The following is a 23,636-nucleotide window of genomic DNA, read 5'->3' on the forward strand; positions in this document are numbered from 1 at the left end:
CACAAAGTCACTAGTCTCTACACTTGACCCAATGAGCGGTAAGATTATGAGATCTGAGGGTTCAAACATGTCTTATTTGGCCATCCAAAGCCTTCCCAACAAACAATTACATTTTACATTTTGGCTTATGATCATCTCTGTGCTCTGTGTGTGTAACATGTTTGTCTGTTGTAGGAGAGGCAGCTACAGAGGGATGCGGAGGAGGAGAGAGGACGAGAGGATCACGGTCAGTTTAATTTCCTCTATCCCATGTTTAGTGTGGTTTATACACCCTATCCCACCCACGTGGAGTTGGATTAAAGGTCAAATGTGTGTCTTCTGTGTTTTGGTTTTCAGAGGCCCATCCCTCTGAGCGAGATAAAGGTTCCACAGCCCAAGTTTGATCTGGCTGCCTCCAACTTCCCTCCGTTGCCGGGGTGTGTGGTCAGCACGCAGGGAGAGCCTGTGCTAGAGACTCGCATGTCTGATGTGGTTCGAGGCCTGAAGGTGACCAGCGACAAGGTGAGGAAAAACCCCATTTGTTTTGTTCCCTCCTGACCACTTGACGTGACAAGAAGAAGTGTTCTATAATAACTAGGTCTGTGTTTTTGTCTGGTCCGGCACTTAATCCCACCTGTTACATCCCTCTTACACTGTAGTTACTCTCTCAGACAAATGTCATGTTATTCACCCCTCTAAGTCAACTATGTCCATCTCTCTTATTTCCAGCCTGATGTGAGTAAGGAGTCTGTGGCCCCTCCTGCTAGTGCCCAGAAGGAGACTGTGAGTGTGCCCAGTCCTGTCACGCCGGCCCCCAAACCCCCCACCCCTCCGGTCGTGGAGCCCCCTGTTCCAAGGTATGGTTTACCTCTGGCTTACAGCTACAAAGATGTGCTGTAGGGATTTTGATGATCCAATATGATTTGACTGTTGGAAATAAACCTTATTGGTAACCTTTTCCTCTTCTGTCTGTGCAGTGTTGCTCATCCGGTGAAAAAAGTAGAGAAGGCTGAGCCTCATGTCCAAAAGGAGATGACTCCAACCCCCGCACCACCCTCTTCTCTGCCAACCCCCACACCACCCTCTTCTCTGCCAACCCCCTCACAGCCCGCCGCTGCTACCAAACCCACCCCTACGCCCACCCACAGTCAGCCCATCTCCACGGCAACACCAGTCCCCGCCACTACCACACCTGCACCGGTAAGACTTCACTCACTGCCTGGCGGATTTCACTGGATACATAATGCATTGGATAGAATGTTGTCAGTTAACATATCTGGTTAAAAAAGAGATCAATGAAGAGATTGATGTAAGGTTGGATGCCTATTTTCTCTCCTCCCCTATTATCTTTCCTGTCTATCTACCATCTATCCATGCATCCAACCAGGAGTCAAGGAAACTGAGCTATGCTGAGATGTGCAAGCGGCCAGCCACCCAGCCCCCAGAGCCAAGCACCTTCCCAAAACCTCCCACCTCCTCAGCCAGCCAACCCCTGCGGGAGCTGCGGGTCAACAAGGCCGACGAGCCCGCCGCCTCCTCCAGCAGCAATGGGGATAGGTCGGAGAAACCAGAGCGGTCTGGAGAAGGCCGGCCCCACCGTGACCCACTGGGCTCATACTGTGGGGTCAATGGCCCTGCCCGATCCGGAGGGATGGGCCTAAAGTACCGGGATCAGCAGAGAGGTGCGTCCATGAGCCGACGCATCTCCCCCCAGGGCTGGGCCAGACGGAGTGGGAAGGAACAGAACATTCCCCCCCGGTCACCAAAGTAGTTTAAACAACAACCAACAGACTAACAGGAAAACAAACAGAAATCTATATAAATATATATGTGTATGTATACGTATGTGTGTGTGTGTGTGTGTGTATATATGTATATGTGTGTGTGTGTGTATGTATATAGATGCATCTATATACATATGTGTGTATGGTGTATATATACAGTGAGGGAAAAAGTATTTGATCCCCTGCTGATTTTGTACGTTTGCCCACTGACAGACATGATCAGTCTAATTTTAATGGTAGGTTTATTTGAACAGTGAGACAGAATAACAACAAAAAAATCCTGAAAAACGCATGTCAAAAATGTTATAAATTGATTTGCATTTTAATGAGGGAAATAAGTATTTGACCCCCTCTCAATCAGAAAGATTTCTGGCTCCCAGGTGTCTTTTATACAGGTAACGAGCTGAGATTAGGAACACACTCTTAAAGGGAGTGCTCCTAATCTGTTTGTTACCTGTATAAAAGACACCTGTCCACAGAAGCAATCAATCAATCAGATTCCAAACTCTCCACCATGGCCAAGACCAAAGAGCTCTCCAAGGATGTCAGGGACAAGATTGTAGACCTACACAAGGCTGGAATGGGCTACAAGACCATCGCCAAGCAGCTTGGTGAGAAGGTGACAACAGTTGGTGCGATTATTCGCAAATGGAAGAAACACAAAATAACTGCCAATCTCCCTTGGCCTGGGGCTCCATGCAAGATCTCACCTCGTGGAGTTGCAATGATCATGAGAACGGTGAGGAATCAGCCCAGAACTACACGGGAAGATCTTGTCAATGATCTCAAGGCAGCTGGGACCATAGTCACCAAGAAAACAATTGGTAACACACTACGCCGCGAAGGACTGAAATCCTGCAGCGCCCGCAAGGTCCCCCTGCTCAAGAAGAAGCACATTAAGGTCCTGGAGTGGCCTAGCCAGTCTCCAGACCTTAATCCCATAGAAAATCTGTGGAGGGAGCTGAAGGTTCGAGTTGCCAAACGTCAGCCTCGAAACCTTAATGACTTGGAGAAGATCTGCAAAGAGGAGTGGGACAAAATCCCTCCTGAGATGTGTGCAAACCTGGTGGCCAACTACAAGAAACGTCTGACCTCTGTGATTGCCAACAAGGGTTTTGCCACCAAGTACTAAGTCATGTTTTGCAAAGGTATCAAATACTTATTTCCCTCATTAAAATGCAAATCAATTTATAACATTTTTGACATGCATTTTTCTGGATTATTTTGTTGTTATTCTGTCTCTCACTGTTCAAATAAACCTACCATTGAAATTATAGACTGATCATGTCTTTGTCAGTGGGCAAACGTACAAAATCAGCAGGGGATCAAATACTTTTTTCCCTCACTGTATATGTGTATATAAATATACATACATACATACACTACTGTTCAAAAGTTTGGGGTCACTTAGAAACGTCCTTGTTTTCGAAAGAAAAGCAATTTTTTTGTCCATTAAAAGAACATCAAATTGATCAGAAATACAGTGTAGACATTGTTAATGTTGTAAATGGCTATTGTAGCTGGAAACGGCTGATTTTTAATGGAATATCTACATAGGCGTACAGATGCCCATTATCAGCAACCATCAGTCCTGTGTTCCAATGGCACGTTGTGTTTGCTAATCCAAGTTTATCATTTTAAAAGGATAATTGATCATTAGAAAACCCTTTTGCAATTATGTTAGGACTGATGGTTGCTGATAATTGGCCTCTGTACGCCTATGTAGATATTCCATTAAAAATCAGCCGTTTCCAGCTACAATAGCCATTTCCAACATTAACAATGTCTACACTGTATTTCTGATCAATTTGATATTTTAATGGACAAAAAAATTGCTTTTCTTTTTGAAAACAAGGACATTTCTAAGTGACCCCAAACTTTTGAACGGTTATGTGTGTATGTATTTATATATATGTATTTTTATATAATGTGTGTGTATATGTAAATATATGTAAATATATATATTTACACGTGTGTATGTATATGTGTGTGTGTGTGTGTATATATATATATATACGTGTGTGTGTGTATATATATATATATATATATATATATATATATATGTATATATACATATATATGTGTGTGTATATATGTGTATATATACATATGTATATATACGTGTGTGTGTGTGTGTGTATGTATGTATGTATAGATATATGTGTATATGCATACACACACACGTGTGTGTGTGTATGTATGTGTATATATATATATTTACACGTATGTATGTATGTATGTATGTATGTATGTATGTATGTAAAGAGAAATATATATATATATAGGATGAAAGAACACGTTCTTAATCTTAAAGACCCTCCTGAAGCTGGGTCGGACACCGACCGACCTTTGTTTGGGAAAGACGGTAATCATTTTATGAGGGGGCTGACGAGTGTTACAAATCACAAACTGAAGGACGTGTTTTAAAGAATAGCGAGAGACGCTGAAATGCGGCCTCACCTTGGTTAGCTTGAAGGCTGGGACCTCCACTGCTAAATCTATGTGAATTTGATTTCTATGTCAAAGTAGGGATAGGGGGGACAAATATACAGTAATGCCTTGTATCTCCAGAATACCGGTAGTTGCAAAGTAAAAAAAAAAAAAAAAAGGGGGGGGGGGGGGGGAGAGATCTGTTAGCAAATCTAGTTAATATGCAATACGGCAAAAGACGTGGATATCCACCGATATGACATCTTTATGAGTTGATACATATTATGCATTTTTGTTGAGGGAGGGGTTGGCAAGTGATTTTTGGCGAAGGGCAAAGGATAGTTCATGAAATGTGTTTTTATGAAGGTTGGAAGCGAGAGGGCCACATGGTTTTAGAGAAGTGCCTGTTTTGAACTGTTCTGAGAGATGGAGGGAGTTGGGAAGCCTGTCAAGCTGCACTTTCTTTTAGGTGAAGAAACACCCTTGGATGCTTGTCAGCTATGAGAGTCTGGAATTATTTTGTGTGCAGAATCAGTGGGGAAATATGAATTTATTAGAATCAATACATTTATTTTCACGGTTGATGGAAACTTTTGCCATACCCTTGCTTGAGTAGGACATTAAAACCTTTACAATAATGGGCATGAATACTTGAGCCGTGCAAATCTGGGGAAAAGTTTGGATAGTCAGGCTGTCGGTCACTGAATTGTTATATTTTCCACGATCTCCATCTCCTATCACTTCGAAACCATATGGTTAAATGTTTGAATGGGTATTGGTCCCAACTGTCTGCCAATCCTGTTCTTTAGCTAAAATATGCTTTGGTTGGTTAAGGCTGATTTGCGCCAAGCATGAGTGCATAATCTCTCAATCCAGGGTCAAGTTCAGTAGGCACAAAACTGAGTGAAACTGCAAGGTACTCTCAGAAGTTGTCCAATAAGAACTGCTTGCTTTCATTTTCCATTGCAAAATGTTTTTTTTAAATGGTTTGCTACAGTGTGTTCTTATGAACATGACCCAGTTGTTGTGAGGCACTGTCACCACTGACATCATTACCATGCATATCAGGAATTCTACAATTTTGTACCTAGCCTTTTTAAAGGGGCAATCTGCAGTTGCTACATCAATTTTTTGACTTATCATTAAATTATGTACCAACTGATTCTTGAAGAATTTAACTTTTAAATAGCTCATGAGCTTAGTTCCACTGTCATACCCCATCAGAACCCAAAATATAAGCCTGTTTAACTCCAATGTTTGTAAACAAAGTAAATGCAAACAAAATCTTAATAGCCTCAAAACATGGTTAAAACGATCATTTTATGATATAGATGGTCAGTCTATGAATTTGAGTGGTTACATTTCTCCAACCCCATCCCTCAGCTTTTTACTGTAACAGGGTAGGGAGAACGTTCTATCGTTTCAACTGCTGATTGTCACTTTAAGAAGAGCAGTTTTAATTATTTGTGGCTTGCATAGAAGTTTAACCTATTGTATTAATATTTACAATTAATTACGTGGTCAAATGCAGGATACCGGCGTTAACATATACCTTCATATTTATGTCTTGATGGAACAGGTAGTCTTTATCATCAAATAGAAACCCTTCCACCCCAGAGATCTGGTCATTTCAACATGCCCTCTTATCATATCTGTGCAACAGGCTCCAGAGTAGTCTTCCATGCATTTTGGTAGCGCTTGTATCATGTAGAATAGGTTAGATGGTATTTTATAGAGTAGTAATGGGATCCCAAGCATGAAACTGGTCTCTGGTACTATGTATTCCAGCTTGCTCATTTAAAATGGCCTGAATTCTGAAGGCAAATGAACAGAATCAATTATCTTATTTGTTGTAATCAGGAATTCATCTATAAATGAGCTTACTGGTTTAGGGCTGCGAACACTAGAATTTTACATTTGATATGCAAATTTAAAATATTACTTTTGCCAGTAAAGTTCTTCCCCAGCAAGAGTCTGGTTAGTGTTCTGACTTCTCAATTTGAGTTGATAACATGCAGAGTACTGCACCTGTCCCAGTATGAGATGAGGGGTGGCCAGTGAAGACTTCCAGGTGTGGCGTTGGTTCGTGTTGTTCTGTGCTTGTCGTGTACAGAGGGCTGTTTTCTTGTCAGTGAGATGCTGTCGGAGTCTGATCATGTCCATTTTGGGTTTATCCTTTTTCAATGTTGCCGTTGATCCATTGTGCAGAGATTCTTAAGGGTGATGATGTTAAGTGAATTTATTTTGGGCTAGGATTGAGGGAAGAGCGACTCAGATATTAGCGTGTGTCTGTGGCTAAATCATAGGATTATGATTTTGGCACTTATTCTTTGTACATTTTCACTTTTTTTTTTTTACTATCTTAGATTTTTTTGATTGAAGATTTTTATGCATATCTCACGATTGTTTTAAATTCCGTACATGTCCATTGTTTGCTAAATGGAAGTTTTAGAGTGATGTTAGGAGAGTTGACTTGACGTGGGGAGCATCAACCTTCATATCTGTTCCTTTTTCTATGCGCTTACAAACTCATAATTCAGCCTTTGTGTATTAATGGATTGAACACTATCCAGACCATAGATGTATAGAGATCATTATATGGAAATATATTTTTTTTTTTTGCATGGACATTGCCATTTTAAAGTAGTCAACTGGGTGGGGATTCCTATGGATTGGGAGCGATCGGCCAATGATCAGAGCATTTTCTTAATTGGTTTGCCTAGTTTGTAAATGGCTTTAAGCTATATGACCGCCATCTAGTGGCCACAATAAATTAATTACTCAAGATTTGGTTTAAGACTCCAACACTGCAGGTGGTGGTAAGTCATCAATATTAGATTTACACTCAGAAGAAGAAAATGGACTACTTTAAAATGGAGATGGCCTCATTGGCACAGATACAACATTGTGATCTCTATGATCCAGACAAGTCAAGCAGGCAAAAAGACAATCTTGGGAACTTTCTCCAACACAACTGTTTCTGGGTGGGATGTGGAGAACTCGTAACCCTCCTACTGCTGGACGGAAAAGCTGTCAGTTAATTGATAATGCTCCATGTCTCTTGATTGGCCTGTTATGCTTGATGAATGTAGCCCTATTTGAGGGAATTCTGTAGGTGGTCTGAATGTTCTTGTACATATTTTGCACCTAGAAGGCTAATTTCTGGTCGGTATTGTGTTAAAGATGACTGTTGCTGTCTTATTTTTTTGCTGTATTAGTAAGCACATTTAGATTGATTAAATGTTTTGAACGAATAATGCAGTTTGACTTAAGTTTTTTTATTTACTCCGATGTACCTTTTTTCTTTCAGTGCATTTAGTGGGGAGGGGGGGGGGTTTGTTCCACAAAATGTTGTGTGTAATAGTTTTGGGTATATACTATCTGATTTGCGACTTGGTTAAAGTGAGAATTCAGTGCATTGTCTGGGTGCTAGCAGGAACATAGTATCTATATAACCACTGGGCCTATGTTCAGATTTTATATTTTTACATCCATTAATGGCTAAACTAAGAGCAGCTAGTGGTGTTGTGGAATGAAATGTACTAACTTTTAAAATAATCTCTCTTAATCCTGTAAAATGTAAAATCATTTTAGATGTCTACGTTGAAGAAAAGGTGTTTAGTAGGCTTGCTGAAATTATTACAGGAATAGGGGGTTATTTTTCTTTTACTGTTTTGATTTGTTTTTCTAGCACTTCTCTGCTGGGACAAAGGTGTTGTAGGGGGTGCAGCTGGGACATGGTAACAGACGAGTGTGGGGTGTTAGACACGGAATTACTGATTTAATAGATGTCTGACCAAGAACATAAAAGAATAATAAAGTTCAGATATTTCTTGTTTTGGCCTTAGATGCTGATTCTGAGTCCTGTGCTTGCAATGATTTTGCCGTCCGTGTATTTTTAAATGTTTGGTGTGCGGTGCGCCGTAGTTCTGTGGTCTTGTACCGGACCTCTTTGTTAAGATGATATATTTGTGTGTGTGTTAGAGAGCGCATATGCCTCTCCACCAGTCATACTTCGACAGTCTCCTTTCTTCATGTCCAAATAAACGTTTCAGGCCAAACCAAAATTTCAGTGCCTTCTCAGTATTGAGCTTTTCCTTCTCTGCAAAGTAAAAGTAACATAAACACACACATTCACTTTAATTTCAAACAAGGCATGTTTAGTTGAAGGGTAGAAATACGTGGCTCTCATACTCCCATTGAACTTGTTGTTCACATGAAATACAGAATTATGGGCTGTGGTGGTATTTGTTGTTTTGTGTGTTGTATCAGTCATGAGTTTCCAGAAGTTTATAACAACCGGAAAGCATACAAGGCCCTCTAACCTCTAAGAAATTATAAGTATTCTTTGATCTGTCATATTGAGGCTGTTCATAGACCTTGTGTGTACGCATGTTTGAGTCTCGCATAACAGTGCTGATAATTGAATACGCTGCTCCAATAACGTGACAGCTCCTATGATGTGTGAAGCAAGACCAATGGTGGTGGAAGCAGAAACATAGACACACTGGTTTACCGTCTGGTGAATGTTGTATCATTGCAAACATGAACATGTATGAGAATAAACACTGCATTGTATTTATTAAATCAAACTATATAGTGGGGCAATACAATTGTTTTGTTGTCATTGCAGGAGTGCAGTCCATAAATGTCCATCTTGCTTGGTATGCGTCTCAAATGTCCCCCTATTTCCTACTGTATACTGTGCCATCAGGTTGCGGACTCGGGTCTTAACCTCCCAAAACCAATAGCCACTAACTCTTGTACTGGCATCAGTCCGGTTTTTAAAAGAAAATTACAATTACATTGTGAGTTATGTTTACCTTCTATATACCATGTATAGTATTTGAATCTTGTACATCACTGGGGCTGAGCTCCCTGCCATCCAGGACCCCTATACCAGGTGGTGTCGAAGGAAGGCCCTAAAAATGTTAAATGTTTCCAGCTACCCAAGTCATACTGTTACAATGCCGTACAAAAGTATTCAACCCCCTTGGCGTTTTTACTATTTTGCCTTGGCGTTTTTACTATTTTGTTGCATTACAACCTGCCATTTAAATGGATTTTTATTTGGATTTCATGTAATGGACATACACAAAATAGTCCAAATTGGTGAAGTAAAATGAAAATAACTATATGGAAAAGCTGTGCGTGCATATGTATCCATCCCCTTTGCTATGAAGCCCCTAAATAAGATCTGGTGCAACCAATTACCTTCAGAAGTCACATAATTAGTTAAATAAAGTCCACCTGTGTGCAATCTAAGTGTCATTGATCTGTCACATGATCTCAGTATATATACACCTGTTCTGAAAGGCCCCAGAGTCTGCAACACCACCAAGCAAGTGGCACCATGAAGACCAAGGAGCTCTCCAAACAGGTCAGCAACAAAGTTGTGGAGAAGTACAGATCAGGGTTGGGTTATAAAAAAAATATCAGAAACGTTGAACATCCCATGGAGCACCATTAAATCCATTATTAAAAAATGGAAAGAATATGGCACCACAACAAACCTGCCAAGAGAGGGCCGCCCACCAAAACTCATGGACCAGGAAAGGAGGGCATTAATCAGAGAGGCAACAAAGAGCCCAAAGATAACCCTGAAGGAGCTGCAAAGCTCCACAGCGGAGATTGGAGTATCTGTCCATAGGACCACTTTAAGCCGTATACTCCACAGAGCTGGGCTTTACGGAAGAGTGGCCAGAAAAAAGCCATTGCTTAAAGAAAGAAATAAGCAAACAAGTTTGGTGTTCGCCAAAAGGCATGTGGGAGACTCCCCAAACATATGGAAGAAGGTACTCTGGTCAGATGAGACTAAAATCGAGCTTTTTGGCCATCAAGGAAAACTATGTCTGGCGCAAACCCAACATCTCTCATCACCCCGAGAACACCATCCCCACAGTGAAGCATGGTGGCGGCAGCATCATGCTGTGGGGATGTTTTTCATCGGCAGGGACTGGGAAACTGGTCAGAATTGAAGGAATGATGGATGGTGCTAAATACATGGATATTCTTGAGGAAAACCTGTTGTCTTCCAGAGATTTGAGACTGGGACGGAGGTTCACCTTCCAGCAGGACAATGACCCTAAGCATACTGCTAAAGCAACACTCGAGTGGTTTAAGGGGAAACATTTAAATGTCTTGGAATGGCCTAGTCAAAGCCCAGACCTCAATCCAATTGAGAATCTGTGGTATGACTTAAAGATTGCTGTACACCAGTGGAACCCATCCAACTTGAAGGAGCTGGAGCAGTTTTGCCTTGAAGAATGGGCAAAAATCCCAGTGGCTAGATATGCCAAGCTTATAGGAGGGGGGGGGGAATAGTTATGCATGCTCAAGTTTTTTTGTCTTGTTTGTTTCACAATAAAATATATTTTGCATCTTCAAAGTTGTACAGTCGTGGTCAAAAGTTTTGAGAATGACACAATGTAGCTCAGTTGGTAGAGCATGGCGTTTGCAACGCCAGGGTTGTGGGTTCGATTCCCACGGGGGGGGGGGGTAAAAAATAATTATGCACTCACTAACTGTAAGTCGCTCTGGATAAGAGCATCTGCTAAATGACTAAAATGTAAATGTAATGTATTTGTCTTCTCAAAGTTTGCTGCCTCAGTGTTTTTAGATATTTTTGTCAGATGTAACTATGGTATACTGAAGTATAATTACAAGCATTCCATAAGTGTCAAAAGCTTTTATTGACAATTACATAAAGTTTATGCAAAGAGTCAATATTTGCAGTGTTGACCCTTCTTTTTCAAGACCTCTGCAATCCGCCCTGGCATGCTGTCAATTAACTTCTGGGCCACATCCTGACTGATGGCAGCCCATTCTTCCATAATCAATGCTTGGAGTTTGTCAGAATTTGTGGGTTTTTGTTTGTCCAGCTGCGTCTTGAGGATTGACCACAAGTTCTCAATTGGATTAAGATCTGGGGAGTTTTCTGGCCATGGACCCAACATTTCAATGTTTTGTTCCCCGAGCCAGTTAGTTATCACTTTTGCCTTATGGCAAGGTGCTCCATCATGCTGGAAAAGGCATTGTTCGTCACCAAACTGTTCTTGGATGGTTGGGAGAAGTTGCTCTCGGAGGACGTGTTGGTACCATTCTTTATTCATGGCTGTGTTCTTAGGCAAAATTGTGAGTGAGCCCACTCCCTTGGCTGAGAAGCAACCCCACACATGAATGGTCTCAGGATGCTTTACTGTTGGCATGACACAGGACTGATGGTAGCGCTCACCTTGTCTTCTCCGGACAAGCTTTTTTCCAGATGCCCCAAACAATCGGAAAGGGGGTTCATCAGAGAAAATGACTTTACCCCAGTCCTCAGCAGTCCAATCCCTGTACCTTTTGCAGAATATCAGTCTGTCCCTGATGTTTTTCCTGGAGAGAAGTGGCTTCCTCGCTGCCCTTTGACACCAGGCCATCCTCCAAAAGTATTTGCCTCACTGTGCGTGCAGATGCACTCACACCTGCCTGCTGCCATTCCTGAGCAAGCTCTACACTGGTGGTGCCCCGATCCTGCAGCTGAATCAACTTTAGGAGACGGTCCTGGCGCTTGCTGGACTTTCTTGGGCGCCCTGAAGCCTTCTTCACAACAATTGAACCTCTCTCCTAGAAGTTCTTGATGATCCGATAAATGGTTGATTTAGGTGCAATCTTACTAGCAGCAATATCCTTGCCTGTGAAGCCCTTTTTGTGCAAAGCAATGATGACGGCACGTGTTTCCTTGCAGGTAACCATAGTTAACAGAGGAAGAACAATGATTTCAAGCACCACCCTCCTTTTAAAGCTTCCAGTCTGTTATTCTAACTCAATCAGCATGACAGAGTGATCTCCAGCCTTGTCCACGTCAACACTCTCACCTGTGTTAACGAGAGAATCACTGACATGATGTCAGCTGGTCCTTTTGTAGCAGGGCTGAAATGCAGTGGAAATGTTTTTTTGGGATTAAATTCATTTTCATGGCAAAGAGGGAATTTGCAATTAATTGCAATTCATCTGATCACTCTTCATAACATTCTGGAGTATATACAAATTGCCATCATAAGAACTGAGGCAGCAGACTTTGTGAAAATTAATATTTGTGTCATTCTCAAAACGTTTGACCACGACAGTAGACATGTTGTGTAAATCAAATGATACAAACCCCCTAAAAATCAATTTAATTCCAGGTTGTAAGGCAACAAAATAGGAAAAATGCCAAGGGGGGTGAATACTTTCGCAAGCCACTGTATCTCTGCTACCATACAGCAAGCGGTACCGATGCACCATATCTGGAACCAACAGGACCCTGAACAGCTTCTACCCCCAAGCCATAAGACTGCTAAATAGTTAAATAGTCCGGGTAGCAATTGGTTAACTATCTGCATTGACCCTTTTGCACTAACTCTTTTGACTCGCATACACTGCTGCTACTGTTTATATATCCTGTTGCCTAGTCACTTTAAGCCTACCTACAGTGCCTTAGGAAAGTATTCAGACCCTTTGACTTTTTCCACATTATGTTACGTTACAGCCTTATTCGAAAATTGATTAAATAAAACAAATCCTTAGCAATCTACACACAATACCCCATAATGACAAAGCGAAAACAGGTTTGTAGAAATTGTATTAAAAATAAACTGAAATACCTTAACAAAAGTATTCAGCCCCTTTGCTATGAGACTCGAAATTGAGCTCAGGTGCATCCTGTTTCCAATGATCATCCTTGAGATGTTTCTACAACTTGGATTGGAGTCCACCTGTGGTAAATTCAATTGATTGGACATGATTTGGAAAGGCACATACCTGTCTATATAAGGTCCCACAGTTGACAGTGCATGTCAAAGCAAAAACCAAGCCATGAGGTCAAAGGAATTGTCCTTAGAGCGGTGAGACAGGATTGTGTCAAGGCACAGATCTGGGGAAGGGTACCAAAACATTTCTGCAGCATTGAAGGTCCCCAAGAACACAGTGGCCTCCATCATTCTTAAATGGAAAAAGTTTGGAACCACCAAGACTCTTCCTAGAGTTGGCCGACGGCCAAACTGAGCAATCGGGGGAGAAGGGCCTTGGTCAGGGAGGTGACCAAGAACCTGATGGTCACTCTAACAGAGCTGTAGAGTTCCTCTGTGGAGATGGGAGAACCTTCCAGATGGACAACCATCTCTGCAGCACTCCACCAATGAGGCCTTTATGGTAGTGGCCAGACGGAAGCCACTCCTCAGTAAAGGGCACATGACAGCCCGCTTGGAGTTTGCCAAAAGGCACCTTAAGACTCTCAGACCATGAGAAACAAGATTCTTTGGTCTGATGAAACCAAGATTGAACTCTTTGGCCTGAATGCCAAGCGTCAAGTCTGGAGGAAACCTGGCACCATCCCTACGGTGAAGCATGATGGTGGCAGCATCGTACTGTGGGGATGTTTTTCAGCGACTGGGAGACTAGTCAGGATCTAGGCAAAGATGAACGGAGCAAAATACAGAGAGATCCTTGATGAAAACCTGCTCAGGACCTCAGATTGGGGTGAAGGTTCACCTTCCAACAGGACAACGCAGGAATGGCTTTGGGACAAGTCTCTGAATGTCCTTGAGTGGCCCAACCAGAGCCCGGACTTGAACCCGATCAAACATCTCTGGAGAGACCTGGAAATAGCTGTGCAGCGACGCTCCCCATCCAACCTGACAGAGCTTGAGAGGATCTGTAAAGAAGAATGGGAAAACTCTCCAAATACAGGTGTGCCAACCTTGTAGCGTCATACCCAAGAAGACTCGAGGCTGTAATTGCTGTCAAAGGTGCTTCAACAAAGTACTGAGTAAAGGGTCTGAAAACGTATGTAAATGTATTTTTCCGTTTTTTATTTTTAATAAATTAGCAAACATTTTTAAAGCTGTTTTTGCTTTGTCGTTATTGTGTGTAGAAACAATTTAATACATTTTAGAATAAGGCTGTAACGTTAAAAATGTGGAAAAAGTCTGAATACTTTCCGAAGGCGCTGTATATGTACATATTTACCTCAATTACCTCGTACCCCTGCTCATCAACTCAGTATTGGTGCCCCGTGTATATAGCCAAGTTATTGTTACCCATTGTGTATTTATTCCTTGTTATTTTTCTGTTTCTCTTTTTTTCTCTGCATTTTTGGGAAAGGCTGTAAGTAAGCATTTTACTGTCTGCACCTGTTTACGAAGCATGTGACATTTGATTTGATTTATATGTTGTGTGAATGTTGCTGCAAAGCTGTGTGCAAAGCTGTCATCAAGGCAAAGGGTGGCTATTTGAAGAATCTCAAATATAACATATTTTGATTTGTTTAACACTTTTTGGGTTACTACATGATTCCATATGTGTTATTTCATAGTGTTGATGTCTTCACTATTACTCTACAATGTAAAACATAGTAAAAATAAAGAAAAACCCTTGAATGAGTAGGTGTGTACAAACTTTTGACTGGTAGTGTATATTTAGATGAAAATGTCATGAAAAACCAATTGAAGGGCTCAGTTTTTTTTTTTGCGATTAGATGACACATTCAACCCTCATGTTTATGTAATATTTGATTTTTTTCAGCATCCCGTTAGGTAAGAAATTGAATATTTTCACTTCTCGCGCTATTTCACCGCAGAGGATATCCAGCAGCGGAGAGGTAGCTAGCGAGGGAGGTTGGGTGAGTTTGTAAACATTTGACATGCTCGTGTTCAGATATCAAGATGTTACCGAAAATACTTTGTCGCGGAGCAATTGACCGTCTGTCACATTTACTTTCCTCTTCGCCATTCTGAAATACTTATTTGACGCGCCTCAAATTGTGTCAGTGCCCTAGCCAGCTAGCCTGTGTGACACCCTTGTGTACAGTAAGTATCCTCTCTGGCAAGGCGTTAGTCAGTTAGCTTTTAGCTGAAAAAATTCAATAAACTAGCTTAGCAATAACAGCGACCGCCAAGAAGCCCTCTAAATTCGTTCGGCCGTTATTGCCAATGGTGGTTGATGGTCTGCTGTACTCTCTGTACCAAACCATCTGATGATAATGCTAATGGCCTGTCAGATCTTGAATAGCGAGGTTCATTCTTCGTCCTGTGTGACATTATCTTGCTAACTAGTTAGCTATATCTAACGTTAACTTGAAGTGCTGTTGTAATCATTGGCCCATGGCTAGCTACCAAGCAAGGGGCAAAATGGCTAGCTAGCTAGTTCGTTACCTTGCTAGCAGTGGATGTTAACTAGATTCTGTGCTTAGTTGAGGCTGCGCTGTTTGTTGACAGTTGGCAGAAAGGAGGCCATTTACCTAGGACAGCTAACCAGTAGGCGTATTTTACTATTAGCTAGCTAGCTTTGTATTTAATAACTTTTTGCGCTAAGAAAATGAACGTGTCACCATTATTAGCTACCTTTGTTTGATACTAGGAAAATAAATGGCATTGTGTTATGTAATGTAAACGAAGTGCTTTGATTGGAAGTAATGAACATGTAGGCAGTAAGAATATATATCATCTGTTAACCCTAATTTATTGTCCAATACAGCCGTTTTTTTATTACCTAGGTGTAAGAAGCAGACAAAATAACACATTTCCATTCTCTTCCTTTCCCATACCTCTTTATTGCAGGCTCTTTGTGTGAGATGGGGGACGATCGACCTTTTGTGTGCACCGCCCCAGGCTGTGGCCAGGTAAGGTCTCCTTCCCTCGTTTTCCCTTCATCCCTCACTCTCTTTCCCCCACCCTTTCCCCTCTTTACATATCTTGGATTTCAGGAGCCATCTGATGTTCGACTATCACCTGTATCTTGTGTTATCTTTGTGCACAGAGATTTACTAATGAAGACCATCTATCAGTCCACAAACACAAGCATGAGATGACCCTGAAATTTGGTCCTGCCAGAACTGACTCCGTCATCATTGCAGGTGCTTGCCTTTAACAGTCCCAGCATTTCTCAATTATACTGTATAAAACAATTATATGATAAGAACATATTTTTGACTAGCTGTTAAACAAACACCACCCTGTGTGGACTAGCACCAAGACCCCTAGAGGGCGTAGTTCTTCCTGATTTCGTACTACCTCTTGGTGTCGACGCAGCCAGCCCAGCCGGCTATACACTCGTGTCCCCCATAAAACATCCTCCATTCAGGCTGCAAAGGCTTCGGTTTCCTCCTTAACTCGCTTTAATGGTTCCACCACGCTAGACTGGCTAATGCTACTTCCTGATGTTGCAGCCAGGGGTAAATAAGACTGCTGCCACCTAATTGGCTGAATGCGGTGTGCAATATACGGAAGTTGTCCGAAAATGGTGGTGGAGAATTGTGTATTATTAAGACAGTATGCATATTTTTCCTGTTTTTTTTCTCCCGGAAGCACACCATTAAAGCTAGTTAAGGAGTAAATGGATGCCTTTGGAGGATGATTTATGTATGAACCGGGCGCTGGAGACACTAGTGTATTACCAGCTGTGCAGCTTAATGCAGGACGTCAATGGCAAATGACAAACGTAAGGATAATAGCGCTATCTGGCGGCAGCAGGGCTAGTGTGGACAGATGAGCCATCTCTGTTGTTAACACGTACTATGAAGTCTCTAAACCAGTTTCTCCTCTCTCTCTCTTTCTCCCACCAGACCAGACCCCCACACCCACCCGCTTCCTGAAGAACTGTGAGGAGGTGGGTCTGTTCAACGAGCTGGCCAGTTCCTTCGAGCAGGAGTTCCGGAAGGCCCATGAGGATGACCAGAGAAACAAAAACCCGGTGAGGGTGAGGACGGTGTAGGGGCTAGGATGGGTTCGGTTTTGAAACACCGGTAGTTTTACCAACTGATAAATGTTGTGTGTCTGGTTGTTGGTCCCCACACAGCTCACGGCCCCCCAGCTTCCAGCTCCACCCCTACAGACCCCCTCTGGGGTGAAGGAGGAGGATGAGGGGCCTCTGGAGGTTGACTCCTCCCCACCAGGAAGTCCTGACTCCACCTCCAGCATGTCAGACAGCAGCAAAGAGCCAATGGTGAGAGGAAAGGTACAACCTGGGGGCCATGTGAACAGGGTGTATGGTTGAACAGATTAATTGATGTGTGTGATTTCCTCTTGTCAAGTTTGCATGGTAACTTGGGTGAGAGAGAGAAGGGAACATTGGTGGCCAAAGAGAGGCTGCAAATGAATCACTTAACTGTGAGGCAAGTAAAGATGTCAGCAAAAAGTAGAAATTTAGTAGGTTTCTTAGTGGATTCACCTCAGCGGCCTATAGTGTCCAACTCCCACCTGAGTTTCTCTCTGGCTGTGTTTACAATTCTGATCTTTTTTTCACTAAGTGGTCTTTTGACCAATCAGTTCAGCTCTGAAAAAGATCTGATTTGGAAAGATCTGATGTGATTGGTCAGAAGACCAATTAGTGGGAAAAAATATCAAAATTGGGCTGCCTGTGCAAACGTAGCCTCTGTCTGACTGGATGTGATTTGTGTTGACAGGAGACTCCTCCTCCTCCACGGCCAGTGGTGAGCTCCGCCCCCACGCCAACCATCGTACGCCCAGGGTCCCTTCCCATTCACCTTGTTTACGACCCCCTGCACCCGACCCTGCCCTCGCCAACCTCTGTCATCACACAAACCCCGCCCTCCAACAGACAACTGGGGTGAGTCTAATCTGCCAACATCTCTCTTTATTTGTGTTCACTCTATTTAATTTATACTAATCTATCTCCTGTTCTCAGCTCTCCGACAGGCTCCTTCCCACTTGTAATGCATCTCCCCAATGGACAGACGGTCCCTCTCCTCCCCAGCCCAAATATGACCTCAGTCATATCTGTGAGTCAATCACATTTATTTATAATGCCCTTTTTACATCAGTATTGTGAGTGAAAGTAGTAATTTCTAATGAACATGAACAGTCTTGATAATGGCAGATCATTGGTAGGTGTTATTTTGTCTTCTCTTATTTTGACCCTTCCTGTGTAATATGTAGCTGGCAAGGCCGTTTAATATGGTGCCCAACATCCCTGGGATTCCAGGCCCTCCGATTGGTGGGACCAGCAGTGGCTCCTCCTCCCCATCTGGGTATAGTCTACACTCAGAGGCCAAGATGGTGAGAGACGCATGCACTGGTGGATACACACACACAGAGTTAAGAAACAAATAGCACTGGGCCTACCCATACCCGTGGCAGTGGAAGGCACAGGGTTGCAATGTTACCGGTAACTGTTTATTACCAAAATTACTGAAAGTTCTGGTCATTTTGGTAAATTAATGGTAGTTTTACAACCTTAGTAAGGCAGGTTGTTGATGTCTGTATGGCATTTATGTGTGTCCCCATCCCTCCCTCTCTCTCTGTAGAGGCTGAAGGCAGTGCTGACCCAACAGCAGCAGCAGCATGGCCCGGGGGCTCAGAATGGGTCTGGAGAAGGCCCAGGGGGGGCAGGGTCCAGTCCCGCTGTCCCCCAGAGACACGAGCAGAGCCAGCAGCCCTCGCAGCACTCTGACACCCCATCTCCCGCACAGCCACAGGTAACACACACATACTGACACACATAATACCTAAGGGTCAGGTGGAATCTGCTAAATCTTCTGTTCTCCCTGGTTGTTATACTCTGTTAGGGCTGCAGCCCAGTCACCAGAGGGGAGTTTATACTAGAACTGATGTGAGGAGTCACCTCTGAAAGGCCTGAAGGGGGCTAGTGGCAACGACAGACTGAACCTCCAGAAATTATCAAAATACTAGAAACGACACTGAACAAACCAAAAGCTGTTACAAAACATGTTTTGTAGATTAAATATGCTGGATAACATCTCTGCAGATTCCTTATGGCCCTGTATATAGTTAAAGGACAATTTCACTTTAACAAATCAGTATTTTGTTTGTAAATGGCATGTTATAGAAGTGTCCGGACACTTTTTGTGATTTCACTTGGTTTTGAGAAACGTTCCCTACCAGCGATAGACAAAATGAATAAAGGTTCCAAAAACACCCAAATACTTTTAGAACTGCAACGCTCTCAGTATAGTGATGCAGGTCTTTAGATGTTGTACACATGAAATAGTGTCCTTCCGAACTTTATCCGCAACGTTTTATTTCATTTTGTTGGACTCGAGCGATACTTCTGTGTAGCCCGAGTCCCCAACAAAATGGAATATAAAATTGCGGATATAGTTCTTAGATCTCATGTCGTTTGCATGTATTTTCCTAAATTGTGCACAAACAATGAGTTCAAATATGCACAGGCACACTCTCATGCCTATATGATTTACATATACTCACACAGCAAACCAGCAGTGGCTCCTCCTCTCCATTTGGGTATAGTCTACATTCAGAGGACATGATGGTGAGAGGCGTATACATGGAAACACTTTAAAATACACATGCAAATGCACTTTTACACGCGCACACACACAAGCTCACACTCTTGCATTCTTTCTTATTCTCTCTCTCATACACACTCTCATACACACACCCAGTCCAGAGTGTATAACACCTTCCCCTCCCGTCTTCCCCAGGTGTCCCCAGCCCAGCCCACTGGGGGTAGAAGGCGGCGGGGTGCGGAGGTCGACCCAGACGAGAGGAGGCAGCGTTTCCTGGAGAGGAACAGGGCGGCGGCGTCTCGCTGCCGACAAAAACGCAAGGTTTGGGTCGGCTCTCTGGAGAGGAAGGCAGAGGACCTGGCTACCATGAATGTTTCTTTGACCGTGAGTCTACAACCGTAACTGGACTTAGACTGTAACTGTCTATTACAACAGCAGAGAAAGGCAAACTTACAACCATGAACCTATTTGTGATTGTATTATACTGGTAGGATCCCTAATATTATTATTGTGCCCATGAGGTTTTAGTGTATGATTGTCAGTTGTTGAGAAGACAACTTTGTGTGTACATTGTCTTGTGTGATTTGTTATGTGTTCTGTTTCTATCAGAATGAAGTGGGTCTGCTGAGGAACGAGGTGACCCAACTGAAACAGCTGCTACTGGCCCACAAAGACTGCCCTGTCACTGCCATGCAGAAGAAGTCTGCCTTCTTAGGTAATAAAGACTTACCATACATGAATCAACTATCAATCACACAAGTCTTTCATTCACTCCATCTGTTTGATTTATCATTTAGGCTCTAATTTATCTGTCTCCATTCCATCAACGTGTACATCCACCCACCTACCTACCGATCCATCAATCCAGGATCAACCTCCTACTCATCCATCTAATCTATTGCTTGCCTCTCACCTCTCTTTAAGGGTGAATGTTTCTCTCTCTGTCTGTAGCTGCAGGAGTGGAGGAGTGCTCCAGGGACTCCCCCTCTGAGCCTATGGGCTCCCCAGCCCCGGTTATCCAGCAAGGGCCTTCGCCCCTTGCCCCCAGCCCTGGGGCCATCACCGTCAACGGGCTGAGTGTGCGTGCGGCTGAGGCAGTGGCCATGTCGGTCCTGGCCAGCATGGGGGCGACCCAGCAGGGAGGGGTCCTCATGGCCACACAGCCGCAGCCCGCCCCTAGATGATGAGCAGGCACAGGGAGCCAATAAGAACTCTACATTGGGCTTTAGGAGGCTGGACTGGTACAATGACGTGTGAGAGAGAGATTGAAAGGGACCTGATTTGAAATCTGAAATCCCACCTGTTGATAGTACGTCTCACTCCCCTCCCCATCTATCTCCATCCAACGCTCTATGACCTTGGACACTGGTAGCCTCACAGCCAATGATAATCACTGAGTACTCCCTTGGGCCCATTTTCTGATGGACCCTAGCTTGGAAGCACTGTCACTGTGTATATAGAAGCTTATGTACATACTCACACACCCGTGACATATACACACACTCGATCAAAGAATGTAGTTTTTTGTCTATTTCCAACTCTTCTCTCCCCTGTCTACAGTGTAAATCGCTCCTTACATATTTATGTTCTTTATACAGTTGTTCATCCTTGGGAAACTCTTTTTCAAATTTAGTGCTGAGTAAGTGTGAAATATTGTTTTCCCATTGTCATGGAGTGAGCCAAAGTAAGGATACAATCAGTGTCTGGATTTTTTTTGCCCTCGTAGGAATTCTGCATTCAGACAATGTGTATGAAACCCCTTATTGACTGCATGGATATTAGAGGACACTGATGAAGACCACTGTCTGTATGCTAGTGTATGGTAATATTATCGCTGGTTTTTATGATACTGCTTTTCTCACCCAAGTGATATCAAATGACTGATGCAAACAATGATAATGTCCTAATGTAACACTTGAAATTGGTTAGGTTTTAGATTATACTTTATGTAATAATCAACAAACTTCATTAGATTTATAAATAATTGACCCAGGCTAAAGTAAGTTGACAAAAGTAACAATATATTTTTATATTCAATATTAATGTTCCTGCGTTTTAGCTGAAGCGTGTGTAGCGAAGTCAGTGGTAGAACGATTTGTTCTAATTCAATGAAAATGAATGAAATTCTAGGTGATCAAAGGAAATATAAATCTATGACGTTCTTGAATGCAAGTCTGGATTAGGGAACATCTATACGAAGTTATAGATTATGCCCTAGGCTCAGATGCTTTACGCTATTTGAAAAACTATATTTTGCTTTGAGGAATACCATATTGTTGATTTTTCTCATCTTTTTGTCTTTAACATATCAATGTTTTAAAATGTTCTATTCAAGTCATTTTATTGTTATTGCTGTAGCTTCTCCACCCTGTCATGTTACCAGTCCCCCTCATGTTCTGTCAAGAGGAGGGAAATGTCTGTCTTCAACAGTGAACCCAGAGTGTAACCTCTACAAACAAACTATTGTGGAATTTGATTGTCCCTAAGAATGTGTCGGGAGTTTCCCCCCAAAATAATTCCACCTCAAGGCGGGTGGAATTAACTTGTGTATAGTCTCAACTAATAAACTATCTCTGACAAAATAAATTACGTAATGGTTTCAGGTTAATCATTTTCATGCTGAGGATCTCTGTCTGCGTGCCTATCCCCTTGGTGCAGAGCTCCATGACAGAGTAGGAGCAGAAGGTGTCTCTGATGCGGTACTGGCTCAGGGTGCTCAGCTACAGGTGCTGAAAACTAGTGGACTGGTGGCCCGAGTACGTACGTACGTACGTACGTACGTACGTACGTACGTACGTACGTACGTACACGCACGCAAACGCAGAAAATGAAAAGGTGTGTACCAGGGGAGAACGACTCATAATGTCTGGAACAGAGCGATTGATACCTTTCCACATATTCCGCTCCAGCCATTACCACGTGCCCGTCCTCCCCAATTAAAGGTGCCACCAACCTCTTGTGGTGCATACAAACACCTTCCTAATATTGAGTTGGAAGTTAGGATTAGCCCCTAAAATTGTGTGCTTCACCATGATTTGTGTGAGCTTGGGATGTTCATCTTGTCATGAAATTGAAATAACTGACATATCATGGACCATCGTTTCATAATCAGTAGCCATATCTACAGGTAACTGCCAAAATAAAGGAAACAACATAAAGTGTCTTAATAGGGCACTGGGCCACCACGAACCAGAAGAGCTTCAATGCACCTTGTCATAGATTCTACAAGTGTCTGGAACTCTATTGGAGGGATGCGATGCCATTCTTCCACAGGGCACGAGAGGTCACTGAATAGTTTGAGGAGCAAAAATTATGTAAACCATGCCATGGCTATCTCAGTCACCAGATCTCAACCCAATTTAACACTTCCATCAACAAAACACCAAATGATGTAATTTCTCATGGATGGGGGCATTGTCATCCTATCAGGGCATAGCCATGGTAGCCAAAATAATGACCTGCCCAGTATTTTTATACATGACCCTAAGCATGATGGGATGTTAATTGCTTAATTGGTTCATACCTGTGTGGAAGCACCTGCTTTCAAAATACTTTGTATCCCCCATTTACTCAAATGTTTCCATTATTTTGTCAGTTACCTGTATGTGTTCTGTCCGTGGTGTGCAAAATGCTCTTCTACATTCAGTTGCCATACAGTAACGCCAGGGGGAGCATACCGTCTACTGATCTCATGCCCCAGTCACATCAGACATGGTCATGTGACATATTCCTTTGGTGAGTTATTCATCGCTCACAGTTATGGCGGTGTCAGGGAGTCGCAAGGATGGAGTACAATCAACATCTTGATATCTGCTTTTCTCGTTGACTCAGGAACGTATTACCACTTTTCCTTGATTTTTACATACTACTCCGTATTATTGCTGCAACGATGGCGTGCGGAGGCGTGGATATGTCGGCACTACCAAAAGAGGTCAGGGACCAATTGGCGGAGTTGGATTTGGAGCTGTCTGAAGGTAAGGGGCTTGGAGAGTGAAAAGAGAAAGAGTTAAAGAGTTGTTGTGTCCGGTAAATGCTCCAATGAGTGTGTCCCAGATAAAAACATCAACAAACACCCGTCCGGTGTCAGTGGTGAGAACTGCAGTCTATACCCGGGCAGGCACGACTCGCTCGCGCTGCTCTGTTGCCCGCGAGGATGAAAACACACTGACCTCCTTTTTTTAAATTGTCATTTGATT

At 42.8% G+C, this 23,636-nt stretch overlaps 3 protein-coding genes across 14 annotated transcripts in view; all 3 read left to right on the top strand.

Moving 5' to 3' along the window:
* Positions 1-2,118, top strand: part of LOC311133276 (la-related protein 4-like) — a 39,114-nt gene extending 36,996 nt beyond the window's left edge. For both annotated transcript variants that reach the window (XM_084166763.1, XM_084166764.1), the window contains 5 exons: positions 175-226; positions 337-501; positions 709-836; positions 957-1,179; positions 1,367-2,118. In XM_084166763.1, coding sequence (XP_084022889.1) covers positions 175-226; positions 337-501; positions 709-836; positions 957-1,179; positions 1,367-1,750 — 952 coding nt within the window. In that variant the 3' untranslated portion in view covers positions 1,751-2,118. The remainder of the gene's footprint in view (positions 1-174; positions 227-336; positions 502-708; positions 837-956; positions 1,180-1,366) is intronic.
* A 12,658-nt stretch (positions 2,119-14,776) lies between these two features.
* Positions 14,777-22,026, top strand: LOC311133296 (cyclic AMP-dependent transcription factor ATF-7-like). 11 transcript variants are annotated; one of them, XM_084166789.1, is made up of 13 exons: positions 14,777-14,835; positions 15,773-15,834; positions 15,972-16,068; positions 16,777-16,904; positions 17,010-17,156; positions 17,617-17,780; positions 17,859-17,952; positions 18,110-18,229; positions 18,478-18,648; positions 19,404-19,463; positions 19,636-19,824; positions 20,050-20,155; positions 20,392-22,026. In XM_084166789.1, the coding sequence occupies exons 2-13, from the start codon at positions 15,787-15,789 to the stop codon at positions 20,622-20,624; spliced, it is 1,557 nt and encodes a 518-aa protein (XP_084022915.1). In that variant the 5' UTR covers positions 14,777-14,835; positions 15,773-15,786; the 3' UTR covers positions 20,625-22,026. The 11 variants fall into 11 exon arrangements, with proteins under 11 accessions (XP_084022915.1, XP_084022919.1, XP_084022917.1 ...); XM_084166793.1 differs by having other exon boundaries at positions 14,787-14,835; positions 20,365-22,026; XM_084166791.1 differs by having other exon boundaries at positions 14,795-14,835; positions 16,777-16,910; positions 17,010-17,168; positions 20,365-22,026.
* A 1,303-nt stretch (positions 22,027-23,329) lies between these two features.
* LOC311133294 (disco-interacting protein 2 homolog B-A-like) overlaps positions 23,330-23,636 on the top strand; it is a gene marked incomplete at both ends in the record, with an annotated part of 87,234 nt that continues 86,927 nt past the window's right edge. The window contains one exon of the mRNA XM_084166782.1: positions 23,330-23,414. Coding sequence (XP_084022908.1) covers positions 23,330-23,414 — 85 coding nt within the window. The remainder of the gene's footprint in view (positions 23,415-23,636) is intronic.

Source organism: Coregonus lavaretus (genome assembly GCF_964263955.1).
Source record: "Coregonus lavaretus genome assembly, chromosome: 8".
Lineage (NCBI taxonomy): Eukaryota > Metazoa > Chordata > Actinopteri > Salmoniformes > Salmonidae > Coregonus > Coregonus lavaretus.